Source organism: Dunckerocampus dactyliophorus, chromosome 16 (genome assembly GCF_027744805.1).
Source record: "Dunckerocampus dactyliophorus isolate RoL2022-P2 chromosome 16, RoL_Ddac_1.1, whole genome shotgun sequence".
NCBI lineage: Eukaryota > Metazoa > Chordata > Actinopteri > Syngnathiformes > Syngnathidae > Dunckerocampus > Dunckerocampus dactyliophorus.
In genome coordinates this window covers 12,677,780-12,693,641 of record NC_072834.1, presented here as the reverse complement: position 1 = coordinate 12,693,641, position 15,862 = coordinate 12,677,780, and the positions used below count along the sequence as shown (strand labels likewise).

Below are 15,862 nucleotides of genomic sequence, written 5' to 3'. Positions count from 1 at the left end.
CGCCAACTCCCGCCCACCGCCACCCCCACCCCCAGGGAGCGGAGCCCGGCGCGCCCCGGGCCAACCCCCGCCCGACCCCCGACACAGGGCCGCCCCGCCAAGGGATGCAGGAGGCACACCCTCCACCCACCCGGCGGAGGCACGGGCGGCAGAGATGTATCGCCCAGCACCTGACCCCACGGAGCAAACCCCTGTATGCCCCCCCCCCAAAATAAATAACTAAAATAAATAAATAAATAAAAATACACACACGCACGCACATACACACTCCTACGCACCCACACACACGCACATAAACACTCCTACGCACAAACACACCCCTATGCGCACGCTCATACACACTCTTACTTACTCAAGCGCGCACGCACACACACACACACACACACACACACACAGTGGTCGACTGCCCGACACCCGGAAGCCCCACCCTATCCCCCGTTGGTAACCCAAGGAGCAGCGGAGCCGGGGACCCCGGGGTCCCAGACATACGACTCAGAACCCAGGGGCGGAGAGCGCAGACCGCCGGGGAGCAGGAAGACACCCGGCCACACCCCCCCAGCGGTAGGACGCCGCCAGCGAGGCAGACAGGGGAGTCAGCGAGGAGGAGAGCGGGAAACCGAGCAGGCAGGCGGGAAAACGGGCGAGCAGCCAGGCGAACCACCACACAGCGCCAACCGACACCCGCGGGCCAGCAAACCCCGAAGAGAGAGCGGGAGCACCACACCCCAAGCCGCAGGGAGGCCAAGCACCAGAGCCGAGAAGGCGAGACCAGCAGCCGACCAGCCGACGGCCCCCACAAACCACCAGAAGCCAGACCAGCCACATGCCACCAGAGCCGACAGCGCACCACCCGCGCACCGGAGCCCCACCCCCGACAAGCCCACAGACAGACCGGGGGAGGCGAGGACACAGACAGCGGCCCGGCAGCGCACAAAGCGCAACGGCGACAGACGCCCAAGCGCCCGGCAGAGCACGACCCCCCCCAGCGAGCCCGGCCCCAGGGCACCCGCCCCCCCACCCCCACCCCGCCACCCAGGCCCACAGTACCCGCAAGCATGACCAAGCCCCAACCCACCAGCTGGCCCGGCGCCCCAGCAGCCGCCACAGCGCAGCAACCACCGGCCGCCGCGACAGCACACGGGCCACCCGAAGCACCAGCACCGCCCCCCGGAGACCGCCGAACCCGCCCCAAGAGCGCAGAGGCGCCCGCGGCACGTGTCAGTCCAGGGGGGGCACCGCAAGCCGCCCCCCCCGGCGCAAGCCCCGGCATCAACAGGCCCCAGAGGGCCACCCCAGGGAAGGGCAGGCGAACCAGACAAGGGCACCCCACAGGCCAGGCCGCCCCGGGCGAGCCACCGCGACGGCCAGGCCCCCGGCCACACCGCCGACCCTGGCGGGCAGACGCCGAGGTGCACAAGGCACCCCAATCCAGCCCGCCCCACCCGTGTATGTGATAAGGTGTGATAGTGTCTATGATGCAATTAAAAATAAATAAATAAATAAATAAAATAAAATAAAAGAGGATGGTGTATCTGTGTGCATGTATATGGAGTGTATGTGGATGATAGCTAATGATGCAATTAAAATCGGGGGACAGCTGCCGCTCGGAGGGCCCCTCACCTGGCCAGCCCCCCCAAACCCTAAGTGTCTACTCTGCGATTAAAATTGGGGGGCAACAGGTCAGTGGCACAGCAGGAGCAAAGGAGCCCCGCAAGGCAGCTCCCCTCCCCAATCACGCCCGACCGTAGGCCACCCCCCAATGTCCTATATATATGTGAGGTGGTGCAGTGGCACAGGAAGGACGGGGGCCCCACACCCCAACGCCGCCCAAACCGAGCAGGGGGGGGACCAAGGACACATGACCGACCGGCCGCCCACCACAGCCCAGGCTCGGGCGAGCCGCAGGACACACCACAGGCCCTACCCGGCCCGCCAGGATGCCCAGTCCGGCCCACCCAACCCCCCAGAGGCGATACCCCCAGCGCCCCCCAACACCGGAGCCCCACCGGAGGTAGCGTTCACAGCGCCACCCCCAAACCGCCAAACACCACGGACAAGCCACACGCCCCCAAGGCAGATCCGACCGCCACCAGGACAGCGGGAGCCGCGCCCACGCGCCCCCCGCATACCACCACGGCCGGCAAGGGAGCAACACCACGACGACCACAAGAGCACCGGACCCCACATAGAGCGGAGCACGGCCGCACCCACGAAGCACGCAGGCCAGAGGCGCCAGGGAGGGACAGAGAAGCAAGCACCGCACGACCGGGCCCGCGAGAGGAGCGGCCCCCCGCCCGGCGCCCAAGCAGATGCCCCCGCCCGCCCCGCCCCCCGCCACGCCACAGACCGGCCACCGCCCCACCCCCCGCCCATCCACCAACACGCCAAGGGGGAAACCCCGGAGGGAGGGAGACAACCGCCGGCCCGGAAGCAAGGACCAGCCTGACACCAGCAGGCAGCAGGGACCGCCCGCCAGCCCCCCGCCAGCCCGACCCCCAAGCCCCCGGCCAAAGCCACCCCCCGACCGCCCCACCCCGGAGCAAGCATCCTCCCGCCGATCCCGGGAAGCACCACGCAGATGGACACCACGCCGCCCGCCCCCACGCGCAACCCGCCCACGGCCCCCACACGCCCCACCCACCGAGCCACAGCGGCCCCGTCCCTGAGGGGAGAAAGCAAGGGATCCCCCCCACCCCAGCACCACGCACCCCCCACCCCGAGCCCAAACCGCACATCCGCGACCCCCACCTCCGCGCCCCCCGTCACCCGGGGGACAGCCACAGGCGCCGGAGGATAACAGGCAGCTCCCACCTATCACACATACACCACACACATAAATCAGTGAAATAAAATAAAATAATAATAAAAAAAAAATAAAATAAAAATAAATAAATAAAAAGGGGCAACCCAAACCACCCTCCCACCCAGGGGAGATGGCTCCGCGGGGGCAGCTGGGCTCAGGCACCCGCACCCCCACCAGGGGGAGAGGCCGGCCCCCACCCCCCACACCGGACGGCCCCACGCGGCAGCCGAGCAGGAGGGCCCAGGGCAGTCCCCGCCCCACCCCCAGAGGCAAAGGAGGCGAGGGAGAGCCAGCGCCACCAGCCGCACACGGGCCCCCCCAGCAGCAGTAGGCGCCCGGCACCCGCAGGATGCAGCACCCCATCCACCCACCACCCCGGAGGCCAACCAACGCCGCCCCCTGGGCGACCCCCCCGACCCCGCCCCCGCCCCATCACCCGACCCGGACCCCTCCCCACCCCCACCCACCAGCCCCCCCAGGCAGGCAGCCCAGCAAAGAAGACCCGGGACACCAAGCCCGCCACCGCCCGCCCCCGAGGTACCAGGCCCACCCAGCGACCAGGACCACACCCCACGCCAGATGAACGAGACCCCCAGGGGCAGAGACAGATGCCCTCACCCCCCTGAGAGTCAGGTCAGGGAATTAATTATTGGTGCCCATATAGACTGAAATTCTGACATTTGTTCTTTAGATTCAGCAGACATTCTCTCCATAGCTATATGATCTAACAAAAGATTTTTGTAAAGAGCTATGTTCAGTTTCTTCCTTGATTTCCAATTGATGAGAATGGTTTTCTTGGCGATGCTTAATGCAGTGATGAGAAGCTGTGTTTGATTTGTTTCTACATCAATTGTGGAGAGATCGCCCAGCAGGCATAGTAAAGGAGAGGTAGGAATGGAGAACCCAAGTGCCAAAGATAGGTACTCACACACTCCGTGCCAAAAATTTTTAATGGGAGCACAGGTCCACATGGAGTGTAAGTAGTCATCTATTCTATGGTCTGAGCAGTGTGTACAGATGTTAGAGTCAGTTAAGCCCATTCTAAACATTCTATGTCCTGTGTAGTGTACTCTATGAAGGATTTTAAACTGAATCAGCTGTAGGTTGGGATTATTGATTAACCGGGAAGCATTAAGACATATTTGCTTCCAAAATTCAGGGTCACAGCTTGTAGATAAATCTGAGCTCCATTTGGAGATTGGTACTCCAATTGTGTTGTCATTTTTTGAAAGTAGAATATATAATTTAGATAATGTTTTAGGGGCAGATATTTTTAAAAATTGGTCAATAGTGGTATTGCTTTCCCATGATATGGTCCTGAAACTTGCTTTAATTATGGATTTAATTTGTATGTATTCAAGAAATTTGTTATGATTTATTCCATACTGTGTAACAAGGTCGTTAAATGAGATAAAGTTGTTTCCTATAATTATATTTTTCATACAACTTATTCCTTTTTCGTGCCATGTTGGGAAATTTAATGGTTTCTTTTTAAGCAAGATGTCAGGATTATTCCAGACGGGAGTGTATTGGCAAGGAGTGAGCGAGAATTTTGTTATTTTTAAAAATTCCCACCAAGCTGTCAGAGTGTTGCTTATATTTATACTTTTAAAACAATTATTTTTTCGGAGGATTTGGCTAATGAAGGGCAGGTTACAAATTGGGATTTCGTGGCTAAGTGATTGTTCTATGTCTAGCCATAAATAATCCAATGGGTTAGGGTTGATCCATTTTAAGATATACTGTAACCTGTTTGCAAGGAAGTAGTTGGAGAAGTTTGGGAGTTCTAAGCCCCCATATTCTTTAGATTTTTGTAATGTTTTGAGACTTATTCGTGCTGGCTTATTTTTCCAAAGAAATTTATTTATATATGAGTCTAATGACTTGAACCAAATTATAGATGGTTTAGTGGGGATCATGGAAAATAGATAATTAACCTTTGGTAAAATCATCATTTTCACGGTGGATACTCTGCCTGTAAGTGAGATGGGCAAGGTTCTCCAACGTGCAAGATCATCCTCTATTGACTTCAATAGTGGAGTATAATTCAAGCGGATCAGGTCTGACAGGTTGGAGGAAATGTTAATACCCAAATACTTAATGTTCCCTGAACACAGTGGTATAGAGGGGGTGCTCTGGAAACCAAAGTTAATGGGCAGTACTGTGGATTTAGACCAGTTAATGGAGTAATCTGAGAAGGTGCTATAATTGTTAATGAGTGAGATAGATTCGTGAAGTGAAGAATGTGAATTATCCAGGAAGAGTAATACATCATCAGCATAAAGGCTTATCTTATGATGAACATTTGTGGTGTGGATCCCTTTAATATTTATATGTTGTCGAATTGCAGCTGCAAGAGGTTCGATAAAGATAGCAAATAGTGAGGGAGAGAGTGGACACCCTTGCCTAGTACCTCTTTGTAAAGTAAATTCTGGAGAGATGTGATTGTTGGTCCGAACAGAGGCCTTCGGGGTGTTGTATAGTATTTTAATCCATGTTCTGAATGAGTCTCCAAAGCCAAATTTATGTAGTGTTGCAAAGAGAAATTTCCAGTTTACTCTGTCAAATGCTTTTTCAGCATCCAATGAGACAACTGTGGTTTCTAAATTATGGATGATAGAGTAATCAATCAGATTGATTAGACGGCGTACATTGCTAGTTGAGTTTCTCCCCTTAATAAATCCTGATTGATCAGGGTGTATTATATGAGGGGTAACTTTTTCCAGCCTTATAGCTAACGCTTTGCATATTATTTTAAGATCTGCATTAATCAGTGAAATTGGACGATAACTGGAAGGTAGTGTTGGGTCCTTATCCGGTTTCAGCAGGAGACTGATTGTAGCTGAGTTCATGGTTGGAGGCAAGCATGAACTGTCTTTAATTTCTAAAACCATTCTAAGAAATATTGGAGATAGTAATGGCCAGAATGTTTTATAAAACTCGGCAGGGAAACCGTCAGGTCCTGGTGCTTTATTATTCGGCAACCGGTGTAGAGCGTTATGGAGTTCTATGAATGAAATGGGTACATCTAAGTTGGTCACCTGTTCGTCATTTAATTTTGGTAATTCTATGTTGTTGAGAAATGTTTCGATATCTGGGAGAGATGGTTTAATCTGAGGTGTATATAGATTTTTATAAAAGCTCCTAAAGACAGAATTAATTTCTTCCGGGAGGTGAGTGATGTGACCTCCTGAGTTTCTAATGGAGGAGATAGAGCTTTTTTCTTTATTGACTTTTAGCTGGTTAGCTAAGTATTTTCCGTGTTTATTGCCATGCTCAAACTTTTCCAAACGTAGTCTCTGCAGTTGGAACTGAATTTTCTTGTCAGTAATTTCTTTTAAGTCTAGTTTCAGTTTCCTTAGGTTACTTAGGATATGCTCATCCTTTGAGTCAGCATGAGCGGTTTCGAGGAGTTGGATTTTTTTCTCCAACTCTGATTCTAGTAATCTCTCTTTCTTTTTCTTATATGATGAATATGAAATGGTTTTTCCGCACATTACTGCTTTTGCTGCCTCCCACAGAATACTAGCCGAAACACCGGGTTGGTCATTGAAGTCTAAAAACATTGTCCACTCTCTTTCAAAGTATTTTAGGAAGTCTGAGTCTTTTAGTAATGATGTATTTAATCTCCAGCATCTAGTAGGAGTGCTCATTGTTTGGTTAGTGAGAAAAAGAGAGACTGGGGCGTGGTCACTAATGGTGATAGGGTGTATGTGAATGTTTGAGATGTCTGATATGACTGAGTTGCTTGTCAAAAAGTAGTCAATACGAGAGTAGGTGTGGTGCACTGGTGAGAAATAGGTATATTCCCTGTGAGTAGGGTGATAAGAGCGCCAAGCATCACAAAGACCAAAATCATTCATGTATTTCTTCAGTATCGATGTTGATTGAGACTCACGATGTCTCCCAGCTGGGCTAGACCTGTCCACTTCTGGGTTAAATACTAAGTTGAGGTCCCCTCCCAAGATCATATTTGTATCCAAATGTGCAGAGAGAGAAGAAAAGAAGGCATGAAAGAAGGAGGGGTCGTCAACATTCGGACCATATATGTTGGCAATGCAGAAATGTACATTATCAACAGATATGTTCATAATTATATATCTCCCTTCTGTGTCTGTAATAGTGTTGTGGAGTGTAAAATTCACCCTCCTGTTAATTAAAATAGCTACCCCTCTCTGTTTGGAGTTGTAACTTGCTAAATATGTGTGTGGGAACTGTGGTGAGTGAAGTGTATGGACAGCTGACTTGGACATGTGAGTCTCTTGTAATAAGACAATGTCTGCTTGGGTGTTTTTCAAATGATTAAAAATTTTTTGTCTTTTTTCTATCGACCCAACTCCCCTGACATTCCAAGTGACAAACTGTAGTGAGTTCATCCTACACTAGCTTTTGGTGATGTGTGTGTAAACAAGATCAAATGCAAAGTATGTGTACCTGGAAGTAAAATTAATGGGAGTATATACAGTACATAATGTATGCTTAATTTGTACATAGGCAAAGTGTAACATAGTAATCCTGAATGAGCTAAGACGACTAAAGTGAGGACGTGATGTGGGTTTATGCATAAGTGAGATGAGCGTGCTTGTGAGTAGTTGTGATATCCGTATCAATAGTGGAATATGATGTGTATGTGTAGAAGAATGCGTGCACGTGTGTGTATTTGTGTGAATAGCTTGAATTTGGTTGGGATTGGACTTTGAGGGTGTATGATGTCACTGTGAGGAGATGCTGATTGAAGGAGACAGCTGGCAGACAAGAGGATATGTGACAATATGAGGAGGGGAGAAAACGTGAGACAGAGGGGGGAATAGAAGAGGAAGAAATAGAAGAAGAAAAAAAAGGACAAAAAAAGAAGAAAGGCTGTGCATACATACAGTGGGATAGAGAGAGAAAAAAAACGGGGGGGAGGGGTAAAGTGGAAACAGACAGTAACATTGTAAACGCTACAAGTGTGCGCGCTGCGAGATAGAAAGAAAAGTTACCTGGTTGAGATAGATCATTAGTTACCATATCAATACAGCCACGGTGTTACTTCCCGGTCGCGGTAAAGTTGTCCATTAACGAAGAGTTTATCCACCGTGATGACAGCTCGGCATCCCTCGTTGATGAACTTCCTCCGAACAGGGAATAGGCGTCGGCGCCTGTCGAGGATTTCTCGGGGGAATTGATCGTTGACGCTGAAGTCCGTCCCCTTCAGCTCCCGACCTCGGCCCTTCACCTGTTCCTTCTGCTTGAAATGTTCAAATTTCGCCACGATGGGTCTCGGCCTACGGTTCTCTGGCTTCTTGGCTCCCAAGCGGTGAACGCGATGAAAAGTGATGTTTTGGATGGCGTCCGCTGGGAGTTTGAGTTGTTGCGCCATGAAGGCCCTCACCGCTTCTTCCGGGTCCTCCTCAGATTTTTCGGGAATTCCCGCGAAGACCAGATTGTCCCTCATGCTCCGGGCCTGGAGGTCTAGAATCGTCTCCTTCATGGTCTTGTTTTCCTGGACGAGTTGTGAAACTCCGTCGGTGAGGGACTTCACCGACTCGCGGAGGGTGGCGTTCTCCGTAACCAAGGAGACGATCTGGTTTTGGCTGAATTCCAGAGATTCACGGATGGCCTGGAATTCTTTGTGAAGTACCTCGACGAGAGCGAGGCGGCCGTCCAGGCAAATCAGCCTCTTGTCGATGGACTCAAGGATGTCTTTGATGTCAGTGCCTGGCGGAGATATTCCTCCAGGTGAGTCTTCTGGACGGCTCCGTTTGGGGTTTGGTGTCTTCGGTGATTTTCCCATAACTACACGTTCGAAGCACCCGTCGATGTACTCCTCCAGATCTTCCAGTTTGGGTTGGTTAGGCGTCTAAGGTGTTTAATTTGCTGGTTTTGTGTCGAGATACTTTGCGGATGTTTTAATAGTTGATTGTTTGTCTTTTTTTTTCCGAGCGCTATGTTCCGCTTGTCTGTATTCCGCGCGTCACGCACACTCTCGCGAGATTACAGCATCACGTCACGTCTACTTCATCCAGCTACTCCCGCTGGATCCTGATGCATTCCCAGGCCAGTTGAGAGATAGTCTCTCCAATTGTCCTGGGTCTTCCCCGAGACCTCCTATCGGTCCAACGTGCCCTGAACATCTCCGCAGGGAGGCGTCCGGGAGGCATCCTGACCACTGTCACTGCCAACTTGAGCATCGAGTCCCCCAGCAGAACAAGGGAATCCCCTGAGGGAGCACTTTCCAGTACTCCCTCTAGGGACTCCAAAAGGGGTGGGTATTCTGAACTGCCGTTTGGCGCCTAAGTGCAGTCAGGACTCATCCCCCCCACCCGAAGGCGGAGAGAAACTACCCTCTTGTCCACTGGGTTAAACTCCAACATACAGGCTCTGAGCATGAATTGCCACCCCTGCCCGTCGCCTCTCACTGCTGGCAACGCCAGCCCTTGCCGACTATATCTAGCCAGAACTTCTCCACCTCACGCACCAGCTCAGGCTCGTTCCCCACTTGAGAGGTGACATTCCACGTACCAAGAGCTAGCTTCTGCAGCCAAGGATCGGACCACCAAGACCCACTTTCGGCTGCCACCCAGCAGAAAAAAAACAAGTACTGTAAATTCCGCTAAATTGACTGCAGAGTCTTCCACAGTTGCCGGGTGGTAGGTCAAAGAAGAGCTGTGGCTGTAGGCAACCTCGTGTTTTTTTGTTTTTTTTTAAAGCAGCCTTATCTACCTCTGCATGCGCTTTAAAATGTTGCTACTCAGCTGTTTGCGTGTGTTTGTGTGCTTTGTGTTTGTCATGCATGTTCCACTTGCTGTACTGTTATTTACAATAAAGTCAACAGCGCTATTAATGCTGGCTGCTTTCTATTGCAACATTGGTTCTGTTGCTGTTCCAATATACATGTTAATAAATGAGCATGTGATTAAAGACAGCTAAGTTTTCCCTTCTAATTTCTCATGTACTCCAAATCATGATTCATGAAAAACTAAGTTGTAAATGTTTAGTAAACAATAGCTTCTCTCGGATGATGGCCTGCTTCCAATTGGTCGTCTTCTTTGTCATTTAAACAAACACCCCATCTAGAATTCCACAACTTCTTCTTTGCCCTACCTGGTGTCATTAAGATGGCTTGCTTGACTCAATGATGGTGGTGGGGGCGGGGGCACCAAGGATCCCGTTATGATCCACGGGGTGCCAGATGCCGGGAGAGAGGTGGGACTCATGTACTCGTTTTCCTCGCAGTCGGCGGACAGCTTCTCCCTGCTGGACACGGCAGACGTCGGCAGCGACCTGAACACAGTAAAAACATAAGGAGAGGTTTTTTTTAAGTTAGCAAAATGTCATATTATTTGAATAAAGAAATAGTTCACCTGGCGGCCAGGCAGTAGACGGCGTTGGTTGCTGCCTGGGCTTTGCTTCCCTCCACGCTGGTGCAGCCGCTTTGACACAACGCAGAGGGTACCTTGCAGACGGACCGGGGCACCATGTAATTGGAGGCCCAGGCAGGCGTATCCGGGGTAGAGGGCAGGGGTCTTCTCTGGAGTCTGGAGTCCTGACCCGCCAGGGGGGAGGGTCGCTCAGGAGGTGGTGGGGGCGGCAGCTCTCTCAGTGCCGGGGGCAGTGGGAGGGGCTTGTCCCTGTGTGTGGCCCCCATCTGTGTGCAAAAACAATAAAAAAAATCCACAGTCATCTTTTTTGGGAGAATCATTCCAGGCAGCAGAGCTAATTAGAGGTTCCAAATGTTTTTTCTTCTCCTCCCTGCCGGTCATTTTCATTGTGTGGTGCTGACAGGCCTTAGCGGACCTTTGCTGTGGCTCCTTGGCCCAGCTGGCTGTGGGAGCTGGAGGGTCTCTGCTGAAGGAGGTCCAGTCGGGGCGGAACCGGAGGTAGCTGGGACACTGGAGATGGAGGACGCTCAACCTGAAAACACATATATATAATGTTACATTGGCTATAGATATATACAGTACATATGTATAAATGCCGTTAAATGATTTACCGTAATTTCCGGCGTATAAGCCGCTACTTTTTTCTTAAACTTTGAACCCTGCGGCTTTGACAGTGGTGTGGCTAATTTATGACCACGTTCTAATCTTGTGACATCTCCTATACTTCACAACTACTACTAATCGTTTAAACTGTGCCACTCGCGAGCCACTGAGGAAACGGTAGCTCTTTCTTTGGCAGAAGCCAATCACAAGCTACGTATAAGGGAAGTCATGATGGGCTTGTCAACCCATTGGAAATCGCTGGAGGTCATTACTCAATATAACAGTCCGACTCACGGTGTCATCTAAGATACAAGGCTAAAATCATCACACCCAAAAAGTATACCTATGAAATATACAAGACAAGTACCAATGAGTTAAAATAAAATAAATAAATAAATTCCGAATTTAAATTATTTCAGAGTATTTCTTAGTAGTATTTTTTTTACTGGAAGAGGAGGCAAAAGGGCTCTTTTGATGCTAAAGATTGCCGACCACTGGCCTAGCCTCTGGTCCATGGACTCCAAATGTAAAACCCCCCACCCTTTTGTTTTAACCTCTGTGACGTTTTGGTTTTAAAACAAACAGGCAATGCAGGTACAGTATGTGCTAACATACCAACTTACTTTTTTTAAGTGTCACAATCTTGCTCTCTTGTTATCATTATAATAATTATGTCTTGTCTATGTGTTTAACATAAACAATGTATCCAGCTTTGAGAAAGTGACGCGTTTACAGGGTTCTCCAACAGGTAGCTCGTATGCTAGCAGCAACTCACCAGCTGATGTGGAGTACCTCACCAAAGAATCATTTGTTTCAACTCTTTATTTATATAACTGTTTAATTTAGACATGATGCCAGTATTTAATGACAAATGAGCACAAAATAGCATAAAGACAATGAGCAAACAGTTTGAATGTGGATGTGCTTTGTAAATAAAGCACAACTGAAATGTTGGCAGTCACATAAAACACAAATTGCTCACCTCTACTTTCTTTTTGTAAAAGTAGCTTTAATAGTGCTAATAGTCATAAACCTGGGCACTGAATTTATACTGTTTTATACAGGACTAAGAAAAACATTGAAATTGTTATTTTATTATGTTATTGTTTATGACACTCAACAAAAATACAAATGCAACACTTTTGTTTTTGCTCCCTTCCCTTTTTTATGAGATGAACTCAAAGATGTAAAACTTTTTCCACATACACAATATCCCCATTTCTCTCAAATATTGTTCACAAATCTGTCTAAATCTGTGATAGTGAGCACTTCCCCTTTACTGAGCTAATCCATCCCACCTCATAGGTGTGCCATATCAAGACGCCGATTAGAAAGCCCTTCATCAAGTGAGCATCGTGAACTGCAGTGTTGTCCTGTTGAAAAAAACAGTTACCACACAGACGAGGGCCCTCAGTCATGAGGGATGCCCGCTGCAACATCTGCACATAAATATTCGCCATTTGACGACCCTGCACCACCTGAAGCGCCAGTGTTCCACTGAATGAAAAAGCACTCCAGATCATGATGCACCCCCCTCCCCTATGCCGGGTAGAAAACATCTCAGGTGGGATCTCCTTGTCATGCCAGTAACGTTGGAAGCCATCTGGACCGTCAAGGTTACACTTTTTCTCATCAGAGAATAAAACTTTTTTCCACCTTTCAATGTCCCATGTTTGATGCTCCCTGGCAAAGTCTAAACGGGCAGTTTTTTGAAGGAGACGAGGTCTTTGAATTTGTTTTTTGTTTTTTAAACCCTTTTCCCGCAGATGCCGTCTGATGGTTATTGCGCTGCAGTCGGCACCAGTAAGGTCCTTAATGTGGGTCGAAGACCTCCCTGTGTCTTGATGAACAGCCAATCGGATCCTCCGGCTCAGCGCAGGTGTGATTTTTTTGGGTCTACCACTTGACTTTTTTGTTCCATAATGCTCAGGATCTTTAAAAAAATTTACAATGACTGTCTTACTGCGCCTAGCCCAGCCGAGAGGCCTTGCTTATGCAGCTCCACAATCCGACCATGTTCAGTTAAGAGAAAGCTTCTTAGCTTTAGCCATCAGGAGGGCATGACAGTGTCAATGCCTGACAGAAAATGAACATTTAGAGCAGATTTTGGCTTTTGCAGCCAGTGGTCTTAAACTTTTGATCAGCTGATGAACAACTTATAAAATGTTTTTTTGTTGTTGTTTAAATTACAAGTTCCAAATGTTTTTTGTCTCACTCCCCCTTTTTGCTTTTGCCTCATTAAGACCTCATTAAAACCTCATTAAGATCCAAATGTGCAAAATGCAAATTCTAGCAATTTTTCAACTGGTCTGATCAGGAGTGGATTAGACTCTCAGTTTAAGTGTTCCCAGCCCGGCTGCAATGTTCATGTTCTACTGGTTGCTGAAAGCAGTTATGTAACGAAGTTAATTAACCCATAAAAATGCCCATTTGTTGTCATTAAAAAAAATTGCTGACGCAGCAGTGGCACAGGTTTTCCTCCCATGCAGCCCACCACCACAGGTAAAAAAAAATCTCAGAGTCAACCCTGATTTATTACAAATTATTATGAACAAGTATATTATATAAGTATAACACAGCAGCAACAGAACCAATGTTGTAATGGCAGCAAAGAGCAAACTGCTCATTAAGTATTATTTGTGCTGATAAGTTGATTGTAAACAACAGATTGAGAAGTTGAACATGCATGACTTTCACACCAGCAGCTAAGTGGCAACATTTTAAAGCGCATGCAGAGGTAGCCACTGCTATTAAGGCCAATATTTTTTGACTTGATGCTAATTAGAGACTGTGGTTAATTAATTCTCTGGCCTTGCTATTATCGTGTTGACAGTTTGCCTACCTTGCTGCAGGCCAGCCTGCTCATGACAAGGTTGTGGTCCTCCAGCCGTTCATCGTCATCCTCATCGTTGGCGGCCGCCTCGGCCCTGCTGGGCCCCTGGAAGCCAGCGAAAGCCCCACCGCCGGCTTTGGGGTGGAAGGGGTCCACCACGATGAGCTCGGTGCCCTTGATCTCACAGCGGCAGAACGGGCAGCCCTGACCCTCCGACTCCTGATGACATCACACAAGTTTTTAAGACGGAGGATTGGCTTTTTAGGAAGCGAGAGCTGTCATGGGCGGGGCATCCCTCACCTGCCAGGCGGTCAGACAAGAGGTGCACATGAGATGCCTGCACGGTTCGATCTTCACGTTCTTGTCGTTCTCTGCGCAGATCTTGCACAGCTGGAAGGTGGAGCCCATCTCGCAGTACAACTCGTACTGCTCCTATAAGCAAGAGAAGACCTTGAGGAGGTGAGGTCATCATAGTGTGTGTGTGTGTGTGCATGTGTTCATGAGAACAACAAACCTGGGTAACTTTGATGTGGTCTTGTGGAGAAGGTTCACACAAGCCTGTTAGGTCTGGGTTCTGTGCACGACCATCTGGGAACAGATAGCTAGACAACACCCACACACAATTTTAGACAAATGAATAGAGCTGAATAATTGCTAACAAAGTACCCTGTCATTTTAAATAGAATTAAATCATTTTTACAAAATACAAATATACAAAAATAAAACTACGTTTAAAAAATAAAATACATTTTCAAACACATAATATTGTAAGTAGTTTAAATAGATATATGTCCTATTAAAACAAATATGAACAAAAGGATGAAAACAAATATGAAATGTAATAACAATGTTTTAGTTTTTAATATTTTAAATACGTTGTTATACAACTGATATATATTCATTTTTTTAAATGATGAATATGTGAGGTAAAAGTTTACCAGGATCAAAAGCCTGAAAAATCTGTAAGTGGAATTGGACATACTTCAGGCAATGATTTGTGTATGAATATAGGGCATGTAGTCTGGTTGAATGTCTTAGTTAGGAACGCAAAAGGTAAAGTAGCATCATGTGTGCCAAGTGTACTAGCAGCAGAACTCACAATCCCTCCCTGTAGCCGTCAATGAGTGCCTGGAAGAGAGGTTTGTTATGGGGGATGGTCTGCAGGATGTTGCCGTCGGCCGTCACGTAGCCGATGGCCCACTGGCCCAGGCGGGTGCAGCTCAGCCTGAAGATGTAGCTGACGGAAGAAAAGATGCAGAGAAGGTAACATATCAACAATCTGTCATGTAGAGTTGTCCCTCGCTACATCGCGCCTTCACTCTATTGCAGTTTTTCAAAAATTCAATGATTATTTATCAGTATTTTGTGGTTGAATATGGCCTATTATTGGTTTAAAAAATATGCATATTTAAGCAAATTGTACGTATTCCTGGCCTACATTAAGCATTTTCAAGAATAAAAAATGGCTAAATTGACGAAAATACAAACCTAAGGCATGATATATATCGTGTAATATCTGTGACTTGTTGTGTGTGTGCCTTGTTGTGTGAGCGGGACCTGGGAAATGATGTGTGTGAGACGTCAGCTAGCTAGAGTTCACTGTGTTTAGCAGTTTAGAGTGTTAGCAGTGTGGCCGACAGCAGCTCCTTTGTGACCGTTCACTGCATATGTGTTCTATGCTTGTTAATAAAGCGAATGAAATGCATCATGAGTAGGCCTGTCACGATAATCGTTAAATTGATTAATTGAACGATAATTGGGAGGAAAAAAAACAAGTCGATAATTTTGCTGGCATTGATAAATTGACATGTGCACGCATGCGTGTTTTTTTTTCCTCGTCTCTCTTTACCACACAGGCTGGATGACAAGAGGGTTCATTCTGCATCAGTCTGTGCGTTTTGGTGGCGTACTGTGGAATGAACAGAGAGAGTGTACCCTCCTTTAAGACATTCAGCCTCTTTGTCCCAATATATTGAGGCGGGTCTACTAGTGAGTGGCAGCTAGCAGCAAGTTAGCCTTGTGAACAAGCATACACCAACATGAATGAAGGCACAAAAGCGATGGTTTCTAAGGCAAATGCCACAGCCCCAGCCTGGGAATATTTCGGGTTTAAACAGAATGAACAAGGTGAGCGCATGAAAATCAACACACTGATATGTTGCATTTGACGAGGAGGCTGGGGAATACAACAGGTGGAGTGGAGCCTTCGTCCAGCCAGTCAACGCTGACTGAGGCGTTTGGTCGTCAAAGTAAATATAA

General features: G+C 48.2%; 1 protein-coding gene across 1 annotated transcript in view; it reads right to left on the bottom strand.

Moving 5' to 3' along the window:
• LOC129169080 (E3 ubiquitin-protein ligase CBL-like) overlaps window positions 1-15,862 on the bottom strand; it is a 29,567-nt gene that overhangs the window by 5,954 nt on the left and 7,751 nt on the right. The window contains exons 6-12 of the mRNA XM_054755094.1: window positions 14,703-14,840; window positions 14,118-14,205; window positions 13,904-14,035; window positions 13,613-13,822; window positions 10,583-10,699; window positions 10,150-10,433; window positions 9,890-10,069 (exon numbers count right to left, since the gene is read on the bottom strand). Of these exons, the coding sequence (XP_054611069.1) occupies window positions 9,890-10,069; window positions 10,150-10,433; window positions 10,583-10,699; window positions 13,613-13,822; window positions 13,904-14,035; window positions 14,118-14,205; window positions 14,703-14,840 (1,149 nt within the window). The remainder of the gene's footprint in view (window positions 1-9,889; window positions 10,070-10,149; window positions 10,434-10,582; window positions 10,700-13,612; window positions 13,823-13,903; window positions 14,036-14,117; window positions 14,206-14,702; window positions 14,841-15,862) is intronic.